General features: G+C 41.3%; 1 protein-coding gene across 1 annotated transcript in view; it reads right to left on the reverse strand.

Annotated features, from left to right (window-relative positions):
• Positions 1-10,031, reverse strand: part of CCDC85A (coiled-coil domain containing 85A) — an 84,329-nt gene extending 74,298 nt beyond the window's left edge. The window contains exons 1-2 of the mRNA XM_009319638.1: positions 10,012-10,031; positions 3,962-4,911 (exon numbers count right to left, since the gene is read on the reverse strand). Of these exons, the coding sequence (XP_009317913.1) occupies positions 3,962-4,911; positions 10,012-10,031 (970 nt within the window). The remainder of the gene's footprint in view (positions 1-3,961; positions 4,912-10,011) is intronic.
• Positions 10,032-15,706: the final 5,675 nt, after the last annotated feature.

A 15,706-nucleotide genomic window follows, 5' to 3' on the forward strand; every position in this document is an offset into this window, starting at 1 on the left:
TATGAAAGCCTTCTGATACTTTCCTTTCACACAGAAGTCAAAGCCCAGAGTAAAACAAAGGACTTCTTAAAATAGAAAGTTGACAGTAAATTGCTTAGAATAAAAAACACCACTTAGACTGCAAATGCTGAAGGCACATTATTTTATATAGAGGCACTTATACCCCACACATTTGTGTCAGAGTTAAACTGTCGTGTATTATTCTAGGTTGCATAAATGTTCTCCTTAAAATGTTTTTACCGCTGGTATTTTCTCTTCTAATTTCAGCAATCTTTCTATCCCAAATACCTCTGTGCTCATTACCCAGAATGTTTAGGTGTGATCACAGCAAAAGATTGTTATGTTTTATTTGGTTAGAGCGTTTGAAATGAAATACCTATGTTTTCAATTAACAAACATCAAGCCAACTTTAGCACTCTCATCCCATTTTCTGTCACTCCAAAGGCTGAGGACACCCATTTCAGAAAAATATGTAGGAGAACCCTGAAGTTTTTTGGGCTTTTTTAAAGCTTTATAAATCTTATAAATGAAAGCTGACATGTCATATGAGAAAAAATACCAAGAGCAAACCTTTGAGCATAGAAAATGAGAAGAATTATGAAAGGAAACGTTATCACCTCACCCTTCATTCCTTCAGCTGTGCCAACGGACCAAAAACAGCTTCAGACTGAAGTAACTTCCTGCATACTTCATGACAGCTTAAAATATGCATGAAGCCCAAATGATTAATGCATATACCATATCCTGTAAAGCAGACTACAGCTACACATCGTATTTCTGGTAACATTGTAATATTATATTGCAACGGCTTTAACTTTAGCTTAAGAGTTTGTCAGAAACCTGCAGATACTCTAACTCCATTCCCGGCATCTCTACATACAGTCAAAGTTCTGGTATAGATAACTGAATACATTGCTCCCCTGTGGTCATGCAAGTGCTGACAAGACCAGAACTCCAGGAAAATGGGAGCTGTTAGCAGCGTATGGGAGCTCGCATTTCAACAGGAATAGCGAGGCTGTTCGCAAACATGCTTTCCAACTAGGAACAGCAATTTCAGGTAGACAGTATAGTACTTTTTAGAATGAGGTTTGACATGCAGAGGAATACCTTCTCCTCTCAGAGCAGGTTCAGAGTGTAGACCAAGGAAGATGGGACAGGCCTGTACTGAGTCTGGCAAGTTCTGATTACATAGTTAAAATACATTACTTTATTCCTTTATTTACAGAGGGGTCAAAAGATGTTGGTCTCTGCTATTCATCATTTAGGATCACAAACACTTCACTCTTGCTGCTCAAATGACAGTCCACAAGGCCTGCAATAAGATTAGAAGTGCCCTGCAAAATAATCACACGGATGTGCAATCAAACATCCACTAGCTAGATATAGTCCAAATTTAAAACAAAGCAGGTTCCACCAACATGATATCGTATACTCACTACATGCTTGTGGGATAAGAATCGAAATCATTACATGATTTTGGGATAAGAATCAAAAATAGCATCCTTTTATATTGCTCATCAGAGTTTAGGGCCAGGTTTCCACGGCACTCTCTAATTCACGTTTTCACAATTTCACCATTCCTTACAACAGGTGCAAAAGGTGTGGATTTTCTTCACAGCTCAATGCACAGGTCCCCATCTATACTTGATTGGCAGGTTCGTGTATACAGGTATATGCAGAACATGCAAATTAAGGTTTACACATTACTTTCACAACAGTAACAAGTGATAATGGTCAGCACTTTTAGCGCTTCCATATTAACTGTCCTTCTCCACAACTTTACAGTAGCTGACAAAACAAAACACAAAAACCCAAAAACGATTCAGCCTTGCTGTGAAGACCAAGTATTTTCCTGAAGTTTAAGGCCTCTTCCTCAGAGCAAAGCTGTCAAGAGTTTTACCACTGACCAAGGTCAGATGAATGTCAGAATTAAACCTCATGCTTGCATCAAATTATAGAAATATGAAAGAGGAGAGGTTTGACAACTTACTGGTGAGAGAAGTCCTCTGCAAAAATGATTATATAAAGTGTAGGACAGGCAAAGGTCTGATTAAAGTCAATAAACAGACTCCTAAATCACCAGCTGCCCTCTCCAGCATCCTGTGGCCCAAGTCCAAATTGTAGATAGTTGAAATACTCTGCACAAAGGACGCCAGTCAGCTGAGGTTTAAAGTAACAACTGCTTTGATCGCACTGTTAATAATATGGCCGAGCTCTTAACAAGACTATTTGGACCAAAAAAAAAAAAAAAAAAAATCAGAAAGCCAACCACATTGGGAGCAGAAAAACCCTATCTTTGTCTGTGCGTGAGTTTTAAAAATATATACTTAAAACCTTAGATCACCTTTCTACATAACCAGTGACTGGACTGATGAATACCATGAGTGCAAGTAAGAAGCCACTTTTAGGAAGTCTGGTTCCACACTTCACGCTACTTAGAGCCCCGTCAATTTTAAACAGAAAGAACTGAACGGGGAAGGAAATACAGTATTTAATGGAGGTTTTGTAAGACCAACTTTTATAACTTATGTATTACACATCTTCACACAGTTGTCACACACTCATCTTATTAATCGTTTTAAAATCATTAAAAAGAGAAGTCTCTACACTTACCACTTCAGGGTTCGTCAGCCCTGTCAAGTATATGCATTTCACCAAAAGTAATCTGGATTTACCCCTACCGAGCAGGTTATCTTAACTGAAGGCATTCTGTAAGTTAATCACGATAGGTAAATGGACCGATGTGAGAGAGCGATGTGATAAATGATGAGGACAGCAGCCGGCACAGAGCTCGCTGTCTCCTCCATCTCACAAGCAGATCCAACAACAAGTGGTCAGTTCCACCGATGTCAACACAACTTCTCACAGCTGCTTATAAAAATGGAAACACATGAATGCCATCCAAGATAATTTACTAAAGCAAAATCCTCACTTTCTTCCGTGCTTGACTTCAAATCAAAGTGTAAAGGTCTAAGAAATGGGTTTTCAACTGTGACGCTAATTCCCTTCATGAAAACATCTCAAAGCACATAAAAGAAACAAAATGGAGCAGACTACAGAAATTCTGGTAAGCTATAAAAAGTTATTTCTACAGCATAGTCGGATGTTTGAACTTTGTTTTTAATAATTTCATTTGCTGTATTTCATTTCAATATTGTTGTAACCGCTTGTCTTTCAAAATAACAAAATACTTAAATTGTGACTACCTTAAGAAAAAAGTAATTCATTTCAATCAGTGAGGATACACAACTCTTAGAAGCTAGGCATGTTCGTTGGGTATCTTTCTAAAATGCAGCAATAACACCACACACAAAAAAAAAAAAAAAAGAATTTTAAGATCTTCCTTAAATTTTAATTTGTTATAATTGAACACATGCAAACTCAAGGCTTTGAAAAGCTTTAGGAGCTATCAGATTCATTTATATTGAGCCCAGCTCTTCATCTGGGGTCTTTTCCAAAGTTTATGGAAAAAGATATAAGAAGCCTTCCATCAATAAAGGAAATTCTTAAATCTTTAAAGCTACAGACAGGGTAGGGTAGGGTACGGTAGGAACGTGGAAATGAAATTGGAGACATTCACCTCCATTCTGCTGACTCAAATATAGGCAGGAGGAGAAACATAACGCAATTCCTCTCTGATGTAAACAGAAATCTACTTAGGGACAAACAGTTTACATCTACCAACCACAGAGCAGGATCAAGGCCAAGAGCTGCTTTTTGCTACCTTACACCAACACTCAAGACGCACTTTTCCTCTACTTTTTTAATCCACCCAACACTCGCTGGATGGACAAACAGGTATATTCCGGTTAATTCACTTGCTAAAGGAATAATGCTTACACCAGACTTGTTACCCTTCATTTCACATAAAACATTATTCTTTTCCCAGAAATAGCTGAAATAGCACTGAAACTACCTTAGTAATTCTCAAAGTGAGTTTTCACTACACGTATTGACCCACCATTCATTCCATTGTATATACTTCTGTGGTGAGGTGACAGGTCATCTGTTACTTGTCTCCTGAGGGTACCTTCTCTGCTGCCTCCGCTGAGATGTTTGAGATGCTCTGGGCTCCCTCCATAGTGTTGTTTGAGATGCTCAGGGCTCGTACCCCTCACTTTGTGGAGATGTTCTGTACTTCCACTCGGCGTGTGCTTTTGAAGATGATCTGGGCTGCCACTGCCGTGCTTTTGATGCTCAGGGCTACTGCCAGGCCTCTGCTTTTGAAAGTGTTCAGGACTACTACTCAAAACATGCTTTGGGATAGTTTCTGGACTGCTGCTGCTGTGCTTTTGTTGTTCAGGTGCTTTGACAATGGTTTTGTGATGTTCCGGACTTGGCCCTTTCAGGTGATGATCAGGACTGCCAGAACGCCTAGGCTTCTGGAGGTGCTCTGGGCTGATACTCCTGTGTTTCTGATGCTCAGGGCTTCCTTCACCCCGAGTTTTTTGAAGATGTTCTGGACTAGTACTTGGATGATGTTTATGATGGTCTGGACTGTCTGTACTTCCCGTGCTAGAAGTGCTACTCCCATCACCGACATCTCTTATGTAAGTACTCGTCGCAGTTAACTGGCACAGGCTGATCTGGCTGTCGATAGAGCTCCGGCTGCCTGCTCCACCACTCCTTTCCTCGTCCAGCAACACACACAATTCTTTCAGCTCCAGGTTTTCCTTAACCACTTCTTCTTGTCTCACTTCCAATTCTTTCAGCTTCTGTAAGTATAAGGCAACCTCTTTGTGCATAACACTAGCGCTGTATCTGCCCAGTCTCTGCCATTCACGGGACACCTTCTTGCCCTTCTGCCTGTCGTCATCCAGAAAGCAGCAAAGGTCTCTCAGTTCTTGGTTATCTTCTTGCAGCTTCTGGTTGATATCCTTTAAAAGAAAGATAATCATGACAGAGAAGTGTCTAAAAGAATTCACATTATACCATTACCGTTATACAAGCCAGCGAACAGCACTGCTATTAACCCATCATCTAAGCACTCAAGTGAGGCATAAATAATTGCATGTGTAGATCTGGCATATTATAACCGCATCATGCTTCAAACAAAGCTGCTGTCCGGTAAAAAGTGACCATAACGTGGAGCTGATCTTGAAGGGTTCAAAGACTATCTTCTGATACAGCACAGAAGTTTCAGGTGCTTAATTTTCATGCTAAATATCGGAATAATTTAGCTCCCAAACTGGGCAAAGATCATAAGCGCTCTCATGATGATCTCACTCCCTTGAGAAATATTCACCTGCGAGTTATTGCTGAATAAAACTGCAAGGTACATCAGAAACTGTAATCTCACTTAAATAATTAATTATTAACATTTATACTCTCTATTCCCTAAAGTATATTCACATATAAAGATGAACTTTTTAGAGATTTAAAATATTTGGGTTTTGTTTGATTTTGTTTCAGATTCGCATAAAAGAACCTTGTCAGTCATCACTTAATCAGAATTGCTCCAACCACTCTGAAATTAAATAATCTGCTTTAATAGATTTTTTCACTCCTAACAAGATGAAGTACATGATTCCATACCCTTCTTTAAGTGAGGAACAGTCTGAAGCAAAAATGTTTAAGCTATTACTACAGCAGAATAATATGCCAAAGAAAACATTTTCAGTATTTTATCCCCCTGGTTTTACTAAACTGGCTTGCGACCATATTTAGCCTTCTCCCATCTAAATACTCATTCCTTCTTATGTACAGTATCAGAAGTAGAGATTAGCCACAATTGTTAAAAATTTAGCCTTATGGAAAGACCATTTTAGCACTGTTTCTTAAGAAAAGGAAGCTTTTGTAACTCCACTGGATTTGTATGCATGCATGCGTGCGTTTGTTTGATCTTTGCCTCAAAATAACTTTGAACTTGACCAGTTTCAACCCATATTTGACAAAGAAGTCTCAATGAGGCCACAAGGTATCCTTAAAAATCTGTGCTGGTGAGAGAGATTTAAAATGACCCCGTGGTGGAATAAAAAAGTCTGAGTGGAAGCCCACAATTCAACAGTCAGCAGTAGGAGGCACCCATCCACCAAAACCAGGCACGGCTGGTCACTGTTACTCATGGACCAGTTGTTTCACACAGGACAAAGGAGGGAGATGTCCAGACACCAACGCAGGGCTCAAAACCTCGTTCTCCCAAATTCCTTTTAAAAGTTCCAGCCGAGGCATCCCAACAAAAGGCGGAAGTTAAACATCACTTAAGGAGTTCAGGATTGAGAGAGAAATTTGTCACTCCTTCCTACACATCTTGGTGTGTTTTGTTACTTATCTGGATGATGTATAAATCCGTATGATGTCGCAATACCTTTGCACATAACTGGGAGGAAGATACTATTGTTATAATTTAACTTACGTTTAAAATGTAAGCTTTATTTTTACCAAAGTACTATCACTGATGGGTCCTTTTTACCCCTAGACACCATATATTGTCAAAAAGAGGAAGGGGACACACAGACACTCATACTTTGCAGAACAGGAAAACTTGGGAGACAGGCACAGTCTTCCCCCACATGCTGTTTATTCTATGCCACACTATTATCAAAGACACTTTCTCAATAATTTAGTTGTTTAAAGCCACTCTGCAAGTCAAGAACTCTCTTCTAATGTACTCTCACGTAATAATTCAAAAGCCCACACTGCATCTCTGTCTCTCCTCTCCTTCCCTCCAACCTCACCTCACTGAAGGAATTTCCTAAAAAACAATGTCCTTCTCAAAGCATCAAGACAGAAAATGTTTTGTAGTCATGCCTACTTTAAGATAACTTTCTAGGTCTATAATACACGTGTACATGCTACATCAGGGTGATTATCTGTAAGTAGTCACACTATCTTCCCAATCCTCGGAACTGGGAAGGAAACATTAGGGGCTATGCTTCTCATCCAACAAAAGAGTTGCATTAAGAAGGGATAAGTCATTACAGACTTGGTCTGCCTCTCACTGTAGTCTGCAGAAGCATGCAGTCAGAAATGGTTTGATCAGAGATGCATTATCAGACGTCTTTTTCAGACAATAAACTAGGGATTGGTTCTGATCATCCCGAAACTGAGCCCAAGGGTTTGCCATCACCTGCCATACGCTGCACTGCATCCTGGAAACGACCAGCTCTCTCCAGCAGCCTACCAGACTGCCGGACAGATGAGTAAGTCATCTTAAAATAGAAACAGAAAACAGCATAAGCTACACAAAACCTTTTGAATGTCCACAGCTCTGCACACTATTCTTTCACGTGCACTTCAGACAGGATCATTTAACCTCACTAAAACCCAAAGAAGTCTAACACAAAACTGACAAGACTTAAGTGTTTTCATCAACCCAAAGCACACCGGGGCAGAGCACACGACAGCTGCGCTCCACAGCCTGCCGAAGAGTTGGCCATCTCTTAACCGGACACTCGATTTTTAAGTGGGATCAAACGCTATTCGCTCCGGTCCTTGTTCACTTTTCATGCGATTCACGGTAACGGCTGCTCCCAGACCATCCACCTGATGAGACCGGTCCCAGCTTAAATGTAATCAAATCTAGAACTGGAGGTCAAGTTTCTCCAATATGCTCTTTTTGAATGTGCTAGCACTGAGCTAGCTGAATAGCTTCAGAGTTATGTGTACAGTGGTAAATGAAGATAATGTGCAATGGTTTGACTTCCATCCTTGCAATCCCACAATTCACATGATGTGTTGAGTTAGAAGCTCTCTTTTTCATTTTTCTCTGTCTGAATAGATCATTAATAACATGCTTTCAAAGTGTCTTCATTATCCAGAAAAAAATCAAAACCTTAAAAACTCTAAAAATGTAGTGTTTCTTGAATTAACTAAAATGCCTGTAACTTCTAAGCAGACCCCTCCCCCCAATTAAATAAATATTTATTTCTGTCTAATACAAATTCATAAAGAAAAAAGTAGGTTTTGTGAGGAAAAAAAAAATCATTGTGAGGAAAAAAAAAAATTACACTGGAATAACTTCTGGCTATTTCAGTTGACCACCACCCTTGTAGGGTGGTTTGTGAGAGCAGTGTCTTCACAATCAGCCTCTTTTTTGATATAAGAACTGCTATAACCTATTGCTGGAGATTGCATGTTATCTGTAAGAACATTTTTAGTGTTATATTTTTACTAACATATAATTATTTAAGACTAAAATAAATGTCTTGAATAATTTTTTGCACTTTTATATAGGTACTCTGAGTACTTGCTTACTAACAACAATGTGTATATAAGAGCAAAATGTCACCCTACTTTTCTTTTTTTTTTAATCCCTCAGGGGTAAACGTAAGTGTAAATCGTCTTGCCAAATAACAAAACCAGCTCAGGATCCTGCATTGAAAAGGGAAGAAATAGTTACTGTAACTACTTATATTTAGAAAATAACTCCAGAAATGAGAGCATAGGTATTCCAGACACAGTTCAGAAAGATTTGAATCAAATTAATATTAAAGAATTTCTTTTACTTCCGTTGGTGGTGTTTCTGAAGTTGAATTTCCCTGATTTCCTAGAAATGACAGTTAAGTTATATTCTCAGCAAGTTCAGCATGCTTAATGAATTCCTTGGGGAAACCAGAATATCTGTAGCACAATTAACTTCCCATTCTTATGTAAATGAAGAGTTTCAGAGTCCCTGATGGAAGCCTGCTTTTTGGCTACAGTTAGCAAGTGTATGCTATTAAATGACACATGGAGCCTTGAGCTGAAATTTAGACTTCACTAATTTGTGCTGTGACATGTGCAAAGCTGCTTTAGAGGAATGTGAAACAGAGTTCCCTCAGCCGGGCGGAGGCGCACCTGAGGGGAGCACGGCGGCGGTGCCCAGCCCCACGTCTCCCTCCCGCGGTTCGGGAGGCGCCTCAGCGAGCAGCTTTACAGTTGGAAGTCAAAGGTACGAACGCCCCCACCCTCCTATCAGTCTGATCCCGCCAGTGGGGCGGCCTGCGAGAGGTGGCATTACATCACCAAAAGCCAGCACCGCGTCAGCTTTCACCTCATCTTTCATTTACAGCGGGAATACTTAAGCTTGATAGAGCTGTTACCAGACAGAACTAGATACAGTTCCTTATTGCAGCTCTTCACTCAAGCTGAAGGTCGCATGCCGTGAAATGAGCTCCCCACAGGAATTACGATCAGGATATTCGCATTTCTTCCTGGAGAATATTCGGTCGCGGTGTTGCGAGAGGCTTACATTTCCCCATTTGCTTAGAGACGCAAAGACTGCCTCGCAGATGATTTGAGAATGAAACTCGGTAATCCATTCATGCTGCTTACAAAGAAAGACGATACCATATATCTCAGTGGCAGAAGTGGATGAACTGAAACTATTAGGTGAATAATTGGTTGAATTCCCATTTTTAAATCACTCTAGTTCCCCCTGAACAATCCCCTGCAGGCAGAGGAGGGTGGCTCACTTAATAGGCCCTTACTACCTCCAATTTTGCAATCTTATAATTACTTAGCATTAAAGATGATCTCCGATTCTGGAGGGGAAAATGTAAAGTGCTTAACATCAGCACTGGCAGATCACGAGGTTGCAGCCCCACCAGCAGGGCTGGCTCTGCAGAAGGCAGCTGCAGCTGGAGAACACCAGCCCTGCCCGTCCCACCGTCGCTGCCCCTTGGCATTTTGCTGCCTCGGGCAACTGGAAGATCAGCCAATGCCACAGGACCAGACTAGCCAAGGATTATTTTCTGCTCTGGTCCTATTTAAAAGTTGCCACAAGAATGGTTAAATCAAATGCTATTCCTTATTCCTAATCTTATTATTACTTCTAAACCTTCTATTTTTCCTAATAATATATAATAGTAATATAACATAGAATAATATAAGATTATTATTCTTATATTATTCTTATTCCTAATCTTCTCCCTGAACTATCAGCTGTCACTTGATCACAATGAAAGTTCTCCTGCTCCTATCCACCCTGAGCTACACTTTGCATTTTCACCATGCCAACGAGTCCTACGTGTTTTCCCTTCCCAAGCGCCATTCAGAGATGTTCTTTCAGCTGATCCATTTTTCACGTACCTCCAGTTTCCCAGCGACATGCCAGACCCCCTGGTTCCATCCAGCTGGGTCCCGGGATGACCCAGCGAGGGCAGCCCCAGAAGCCCACACCAGCCTCCTCCCACAAGTCACTTGCCAAAGTCCTGGCGCGGGAGTCACGTTTGAGCAGCTACCGTAGGTACAGGCTGCTGCTCAGGACGCAGGAGAATTACCCACCACCACCCCTACTACAAACAGTACCCGTGCTGCAGAGCGAAGCACAGAAGGATGGGCATGTTTGCCGAGCTGCAATATGAACCCCAGAGTCCATCACTGTCAACAAGAGTTTTAACAAAGCACGGAGCTTTGCCATCATGAAATCCCATTTCCTGATCAGCGCCAAGTATTGTGTGAAAATTTTATTTTCTCGGAAAACTCTATCACTCTCTTAAATCCTCTGAAATTTTTCCACTGCAAAGAACAAAGCTTTAGATAAAAGCATCTGACTAGCCACAGCAAAAATACGGTAACAGGCCATGAAAAGGAGCTGTCATCTTTTATGCCCAAATATATTCCATTTTAATGCAACTAAAAAAGAATAGCTTGGGGAAAAGGCAGCAATAAATAAAGGCTTTTCTTATTCTAATTCAGCAGTATATTAGTTGAAAGGTCATATGATGTTAGATTTTTAAAAGTCCAAATGTGTTTCTTTCCATGAAATAAACACTTGAGTGAAAAACATCTAAAAATTTTTCATCTAAAAGCTTCAGGAAACACTGTCCACTTGCCTCAACTCAACGTTAACGGCATTGCTCAGGAGTAGCATTTCATAGCTTTTGATCATGGGGTGCCGTGGAAAGCATGGATCTGAGATGAACGGCTTCAGGGAACACTGCTTGCTCCACCAATATGAAACACCTCCACGTTTGTGTCTCCAGGAGGCACAGCTTATTGTGTAGGCAATTGTGCAGAAAGGAGAATTCGTAAAGTATGGCCATTAGAAAAAGTTTAATAAAGTCAAACTTCAAAAGTTTGGGACAAATGTAGCTCTAATAATGGAACAAAAAACATATCAAGTGAAACTAATCTGGAACGTTTCTATAAGGGGAGGATCTAATTTCACATTCACTCACGCTTGTGTAACAAGATCAAAACGAGAGTGGGAAGTGTGACATAATTATTCCCATCTCCTGGCAATTTTAAAACTTTACTTTCAGATAGTCCACCTTACTGCTCAAATGCCGAGTACTTCCCGATGCCTGGGCCGTTATCATCAGTGGCGATGACAGCAATTGCCCCGAAACAAACACTTTGTTTTTCACATTAAAGCTGATTTTTTGTAGTTACTTACTTCCCTGAATAATTCTCATTCACAGGCTGAAGTGGAGAGAGTAGGCAAATGAGCTAGGGGATTGCAGCGCTGGGATCGCTGCAGCCTTTGTCCAGTGGCCAGGGGGATGGCAGTCCCCCTTCCTTTCAATTCCTTCACACCACGCGCCAAACGCTAAGCAGCAATGTGGACCCGCATCCAATTCAATCTCCATAGCTGACCATGGTTTGCCAACTCGGTAACATTTTCGCTGCTGTGTCCTGCTCACCCCTGGACATGCAGCCACTGTTGCTGGCAGAGCCTCTCGCGAGTCCTTGAGGGGCAGCACTGGCTTTTCATTGCTGCTTGCAGACCATCTAGTGCTCTAAGTCTCCAATTGCTGGGCAGAGTCTCCAAACATTATTATAACCAATAATAATTATACAATGATTTTAAAAATACTTCTGGACATTTCCAGTGAGGCCCTAAAGCTGTTCAATAGCTGTCTGCCAAAAATGTGTCATAGCAAATGAATACTTCCATAGCAGTCATGTTACACAAAGATGGCTAAACCGTTTTTGTTCAGACTTTCCAAAAATACTTTTGAGAAGAGTTCAGACGTGAAAAATGTCATTCCCAAATTAGAAGGAAGTGGAAAGAGCTTCAAAAATGAAAAGTTCAAGTAATTTTAGTTATAGTTGCTTCTAGATGTTCATGTGTCTGTAGCTGACACCCAACACAGCATCACCCACACTGCCTGCTCTCTAATCCTAGCCCATTAGTTCTCTGCTGGCTCATCACCCGTCCCTAGGCAGAGCTCCATACCTTCCCATCGTTACCAAAAAAGATGACTCCCCCTCCTCGCCTCCCATCCTGTCCTTCCTAAAGAGCCTCTATCCATCCATGGCAGCACCCCAGTCATGCGAGCTATCCCACCACGCCTCCGTGATCCCAGTAAGATCGTAGCCCTGCAACTGTACACAGACCTCTAATTCCACCTGTTTGTTCCCCATCCTGTCTGCGTTAGCCTACAGGCAGTTCAAAGAGGCACCCGGTTGTGCTGATTTCCCAGGAGAAGCAGTAGAGCTTCCCCTGCAATGCGGTCCTCTCGGCACCTCCTCATTCAGGTGCATATTCTTTAGGTGGGCACCCTTCAGTCCTCTGTGTAATTTCTGATGTCTCTCCTGTCTGCATCACCCTGCATCCCTTGCTTACCAATCTGGTCCACTATTTCCTCACTTATCTGTTTGTCATCAGCGCTCTCCTGTCCATTCCCAGGTTAAAGGTCTCCTCACCAGGTTTGCCACCATGTTGGCAAAAACGCTTTTGCCTGATTTGGTCAGGTGGATCCCATCTCTTCCTAACAGTCCGTGGCACTCAAAGAGGGTCCCATGGTCATAAAAGCCAAATCCCTGCTGTCAGCACCAGCTGTGCAAGCACTCACTGACCACAGGATCCATCCACTCCTCCTCAAGCTCTTTCACCATCATAGGAGTCTTCATTTTCCAAGCTGACAAGCACAGAACCTGGCTGCCCCTCCTTTATTTGCTATACCAGCATAAAATTAGATAAAAGCATTCACATAAGAATATTTTACAATACAATATAGAACAACTTTTCCTAACGGAGTCTCATACAGTGTTCATAGAGTGTTAGTACGTATAAAAATTAACAGTGATACTAGGCAGTCCATATAATATTTTCTCCTTCATTGCATACCCACTTCCATCACACAAGGGAGATTATGGATAATGCCGTCTAGCTAAAGCTGGCCAGAAACAAAATCCTTCATTACAGACACCTTGGTATTCAAAACATTTACAGCTGGAATCCTCGCCTCTTGCTCCTGACTTTATGATAGGTAAAAGTAAACAGCCAACTTTGAATAAACCCAAACTTCATTATGCTCACAACCTAATGTGGACAATACTCTCATTCTCTGGCTTAAACCCATTGCTTAGGCATGGTTTATTTATACTCTATCTCTTAATATATCTGTAACAGGTACAGATACACCAGCACACTTTTCAGCTTTAAATGAGATTAAAGACAATATGTTACGTGATGGGGAAAGTGACTGAAAATATCGGTTGGTTTTTCAAAGCTCTTGTGCCCACACGCCCTTGGCATTTCAGAATGCCTCTCACCATTCCCTACTTTGGCAGGGTTTCATTCGTGAACTCCCTCCCACGCAACACTGGCCACCAAGCACTGCACCACAGCAAAGCCAACGCACCAGTAACAGCGGCAGAAAGTGAAAAATGAATGGAAATAGCAGAGACTGCAGACCCCTAGGACAAGGCTGGCTGCACGAGGGCCCGCTGTGCGATTCTTAAACCCTCTTGCTGATCTTTCAGCTTTATTGCAACCTAGATGACAAACAATTCCACAAATATTATTTCCAGAGCAACTATGAGCATTTTCTTAAACTAGGCAACATGCAGTTTTCTCATCCCAGAAATATTTTTTGAGAGAGAAAAAGGTTCATGTATTCCCAACTACAAGAAAATGTAAAAGAAATCTAGAAAAAATGTTTTCAAATTAACAATCTGGAGAGGGGGAAAAAAGCTCAGCTTGACTTAGTCATTGGGCTTTTTAAAACTTCAGAAAGTTTCAACTTTAAACCCTTTAATTAATTACCTATGATAAATAGCTTCTATTTATTCTGTAAGAAAAAAAGAAATAAAAACTTTTTTCTTCTTGAAATTGTTTAAAGTTTATCGCCTTTTTTCAAAGTTAAGAATTTCTCATGAAACAGAGTTTGCTATGAACTTCCTCCTACTGCCACCTACACATTTCTCATGGTCTAGCTATCATGCAACCGTGTGGTGAGCTGGATCAGCTTCATGAGTCAACGAAAAAAAAAAATTAAAAAAAAATCAACCACTTATAAATAATGACTGGTTTTCCCGTGGATGATTGCACTGACCTGGCTCACAGTACCTATATCGGACGCAAGGGAGGTGGAGGGAGCACACAACCCCAGGGATAGAGGTGGAGCAAGACCATCCCTGTCAGTGCTCTAAATACAGGCTGCCAGATTAAACACACCATGACAGTGAGCCTTCAGTATAGCCACCAAAGATGCTCCAGACGAGAGGAGTAGAGAGCAATTAGCACTTCCTGCTTGAGTTTACATGGCGCCTGTGGCTCAGCCAGACTTGCAGATTTGACTTGGAATCTATAATAGAATGAAAAATCCTGAAATGTCTTGTGTGCGCGCTTCGCTTTTTATTTCAATCAGAAAACCAATCTTTTGTGGCCCTCCTCCAGGACAAACCTGGGATCCCCAGGTCACGGATTAGTCACAGGAGGTGCCAGGAAAAGATACTGCCACTCAAACTGACTCGGAAATTGCCTTCGCAGGTCTTGGCCAATACTCCTAAACCGTTTGTTAATTTCAGTGAGGTGCATGTAAATGAACACACTTTGTAACTGCTCGAGGTTAAACGAGCGGTTAGATGACTGATCCTTAGAAACAAAATGAAATACAGAAACAGGCACCTTTCCAACTCAGCAGAAAACATACCCGAAACAATAACTTAAAGGCATCCAAAGATGTTAGAATGAAATCGTTAATTATAACATTTTTATGGGGTTGATTTTATCTTGAAGAGCTTGGCGACTTTTCAGCACAGCTAACAGTTTGTTCTGGCTGGGATCCAACATAGATGCATAACCAGAGCATCTGTGGGTTTGGTTTAATTGTACTCCTGTTCATTGTTTGGGTAACACTGGACTTTGTTTTGTGCCCATATTCGATTAGTGAGTTAATAAGGGGCCAGATGCTTCTTTCCACTATTGCTGATGGAAGTAAAGTAGATGACTATGTGGTGGGAAGCGAGAAAAGGTGCATGCCCTACAGCATAGTCCTTTGCTTCCCCCCACCTTGTAAAAAGTGGCAAATACTGGCACTGTATCTACAGGACTAAAGATCTCCTGTCTCCCTCTAGCACACCAACATAACTGTAGTAAAGCACAACTTTAAGCATTTACAACATTCCAGTGCTTGCGCTTACTAAGTATAAGATTAAGGTAGGATAAATCCTTGGGGGGGAGGGGGGGGAGAAGTTTCGGAAATTAAGCAATACCATGCCAGGAAGGCAGGCACCACTGTCTGGAAGGAGGAACATGAAAAAATCCCTTGCCCTGATGGACACTGAATACTTTCATGAGCTTTTTCCCCTTCCCCTCTTCCTTTCTATGTCTTTTTTTCAAGTTTGAGCTCTGGTATCATGAATGAAAATGGACACAAATTGACTGGAGTAGTGGCTTCCTTGATAACTATACAAAAAACAATACTCACAGACTTCATGTCCATTCACATAAGCCATCATACCAAATAAGCCACGCTTCCTAAGTCCCAAGCACCGTGATCCAAACCAGCTATCTAATGAAGCGAAGAGGAAAGCCGTACTCCGTTACCAT

The sequence above is a fragment of the Pygoscelis adeliae genome, unplaced genomic scaffold (assembly GCF_000699105.1).
Source record: "Pygoscelis adeliae isolate BGI_AS28 unplaced genomic scaffold, ASM69910v1 Scaffold122, whole genome shotgun sequence".
In the NCBI taxonomy this organism is placed as follows: Eukaryota; Metazoa; Chordata; class Aves; order Sphenisciformes; family Spheniscidae; genus Pygoscelis; species Pygoscelis adeliae.